Here is a 2,484-nt window from a genome sequence, read left to right on the forward strand (position 1 = left end):
GCACAGGGGCTGAGAGCCACTGCCTGGGGCTGTGGGCAATGCAGTCTGTGAGGCTGGGAAGGAGCTGGCTTTCCCTTAATGAGATGCCATCAGTAGGACACATCTCCCTGAGGTGTCCTTCAGAGCCGTGAGCTGACCTTCAGGATGCAAATATTTCCCCTAGTCAGGCGATCAAAGTGCAGGGAAGAAGCAGAGAGATGCAATATGCAAATGCTGTGGGGTTGGTGAAATCAGTGTTAGGGGTCATTTGCAAGATGTGTGGTGATGAGGCACTGCTGAAGTACGTCGAGAAAGGGTGAATACACACTGATGGGCAGAGGACTCCTGTTTTCTGAGCTGGGTCTGACTTCAGAACTTTATGGGAATGCAATCGTCTTGCATCTGCTAAGTAGTCAAGCTCAGAGCAATTGGAAAGAAACCCAGTCAGCTCCCCTTCCCCTGCGCTAAGCAGCAGTGAATCCCTTTGCCTCTTAGGTCTTACAACTGTTCAGACTTCAGCAAACACTGCTTGGGCATGGTGAGCAGGATGAGAATTTGTAGGAAAAAGCGATCCCTAGAACTTCTATTTTTGACCTACATATTTTTGGCGTTAAGGTTCAGATGCAGACCAGCACTTTTCCATTAGTAGTGATTTTATCTGATACATACTGAAACCAAAATCTTCCCACACACGATCACCACGTTCCTATGTACAGGGACAAGTCTGCTTCATTGAGATAAAAAGTACAGAGTCCCTCATGGCAAACACAAACTCATGAAATGTAGATCACATCAGGGAGCTGAATGAACACAGCCCACATAGAAAGACTTGTCCTTGACTTTTTTCCTCCTTGAATAGGTCCTGGTGCCCAGAAGTACCAGATGCCCAACAGCAGCTCCATCAGCGAGTTCCTCCTGCTGGCGTTGGCAGACACGCGGCAGCTGCAGCTCCTGCACTTCTGGCTCTTGCTGGGCATCTACCTGGCTGCCCTCCTGGGCAACGGCCTCATCAGCACAGCCGTAGCCTGCCACCACCGCCTGCACACCCCCATGTACTTCTTCCTCCTCAACCTCGCCCTCCTCGACCTGGGCTGCATCTCCACCACTCTCCCCAAAGCCATGGCCAATGCCCTCTGGGACACCAGGCACATCTCTTACACAGGATGTGTTGCCCAGACCTTCCTGTTTGTCTTTCTGATATCGGCAGAGTATTTCATTCTCACCATCATGTCCTATGACCGCTACGTTGCCATCTGCAAGCCCCTGCACTACGGGACCTTGATGGACAGCAGAGCTTGTGCCACCATGGCAGCAGCTGCCTGGGGCAGTGGGGTTCTCTATTCCCTGCTGCACACTGCCAATACATTTTCACTGCCTCTCTGCCAAGGTAATGCTGTGGATCAGTTCTTCTGTGAAATCCCCCAAATCCTCAAGCTCTCCTGCTCAAAATCTTATCTCAGGGAAGTTGGGCTTATTGTTGTTAGTATTCTTGCCTTATTTGGGTGCTTTGTATTCATTCTTGTGTCCTATGTGCAGATCTTCAGGGCCGTGCTGAGGATTCCCTCTGAGCAGGGACAGCACAAAGCCTTCTCCACGTGCCTCCCTCACCTGGCCGTGGTCTCCCTCTTTGTCAGCACTGGCATGGTTGCCTACCTGAAGCTCCCCTCCATCTCCTCCCCATCCCTGGACCTGGTGGTGTCATTTCTGTACTCGGTGGTGCCTCCAGCAGTGAACCCCCTCATTTACAGCATGAGGAACCAGGAGCTCAAGAATGCGGTGAGGAAAATGATGCCCTGGTCACATTTCAGCAGGCATAAACTTCACATGTCTCAACAAGTGACTCAGTCTGTACAATAACAAACTTATGTTCCTTACTGATTATAATATTTATTTATGTTTATCACTTCATTTTTCTTTGCTGTTCATATATATGTGTGTGTGTGTAATTATCATTAGTGGTTATCATGGTCCTACACATATGTTTGGCTTCCTTCTACTTGTACTGAGGCATCACCGTGCTCTCTTTCTCCTGGAGGCCATAGGAACTCTGGCTCAGTGCTGACTTTCTCACAGCCTCCATGTTCCACCTCTGTGTCTGCAGGCAAATGAGATGCCAGCAGGCACCGTGGAGCTGATATAGGCTTGATTAGCAAATGGGATCAATGTATTAGCCGGTTGAACAATATATTACTTTAGCAGAAGGAATCAGTGTGTGCTCGTGGTAAAACTTCTGTGTTTAGCTTTGACTGGTGTGTGAACAGCCCTGTTTTTTCAATGATCCTGTTTCACAGAAGCTCTGAAATCACTTTTTTTACCTCCACCAGGTGCAAGGACTTGTTCTTGGGTTTGATATAACTGTTTGCACTTACACCGGACCAAGATAGAAAGTTGTTGATTGTGGCAAAACAAGCAGTGGAAGTTTGTCAAATTGGGGGGAAAGAGCTAAAAGGTGAGCCAGGGTGCACCATGATGAAGAGGAAGATGAACTAAAGGGGAGGAAGTAGG

At 48.7% G+C, this 2,484-nt stretch overlaps 1 protein-coding gene across 1 annotated transcript; it reads left to right on the plus strand.

Annotated features, from left to right (window-relative positions):
• The first annotated feature begins 828 nt into the window (after positions 1 to 828).
• On the plus strand, positions 829 to 1,836 carry LOC149914652 (olfactory receptor 14J1-like). The gene has a single exon (XM_090126477.1). The coding sequence runs from the start codon at positions 862 to 864 to the stop codon at positions 1,834 to 1,836; it is 975 nt and encodes a 324-aa protein (XP_089982603.1). The 5' UTR covers positions 829 to 861.
• The last annotated feature ends 648 nt before the right edge of the window (positions 1,837 to 2,484 follow it).

The sequence above is a fragment of the Phasianus colchicus genome, chromosome 29 (genome assembly GCF_987193195.1).
Source record: "Phasianus colchicus chromosome 29, bPhaCol1.hap1.1, whole genome shotgun sequence".
Taxonomy (NCBI): domain Eukaryota; kingdom Metazoa; phylum Chordata; class Aves; order Galliformes; family Phasianidae; genus Phasianus; species Phasianus colchicus.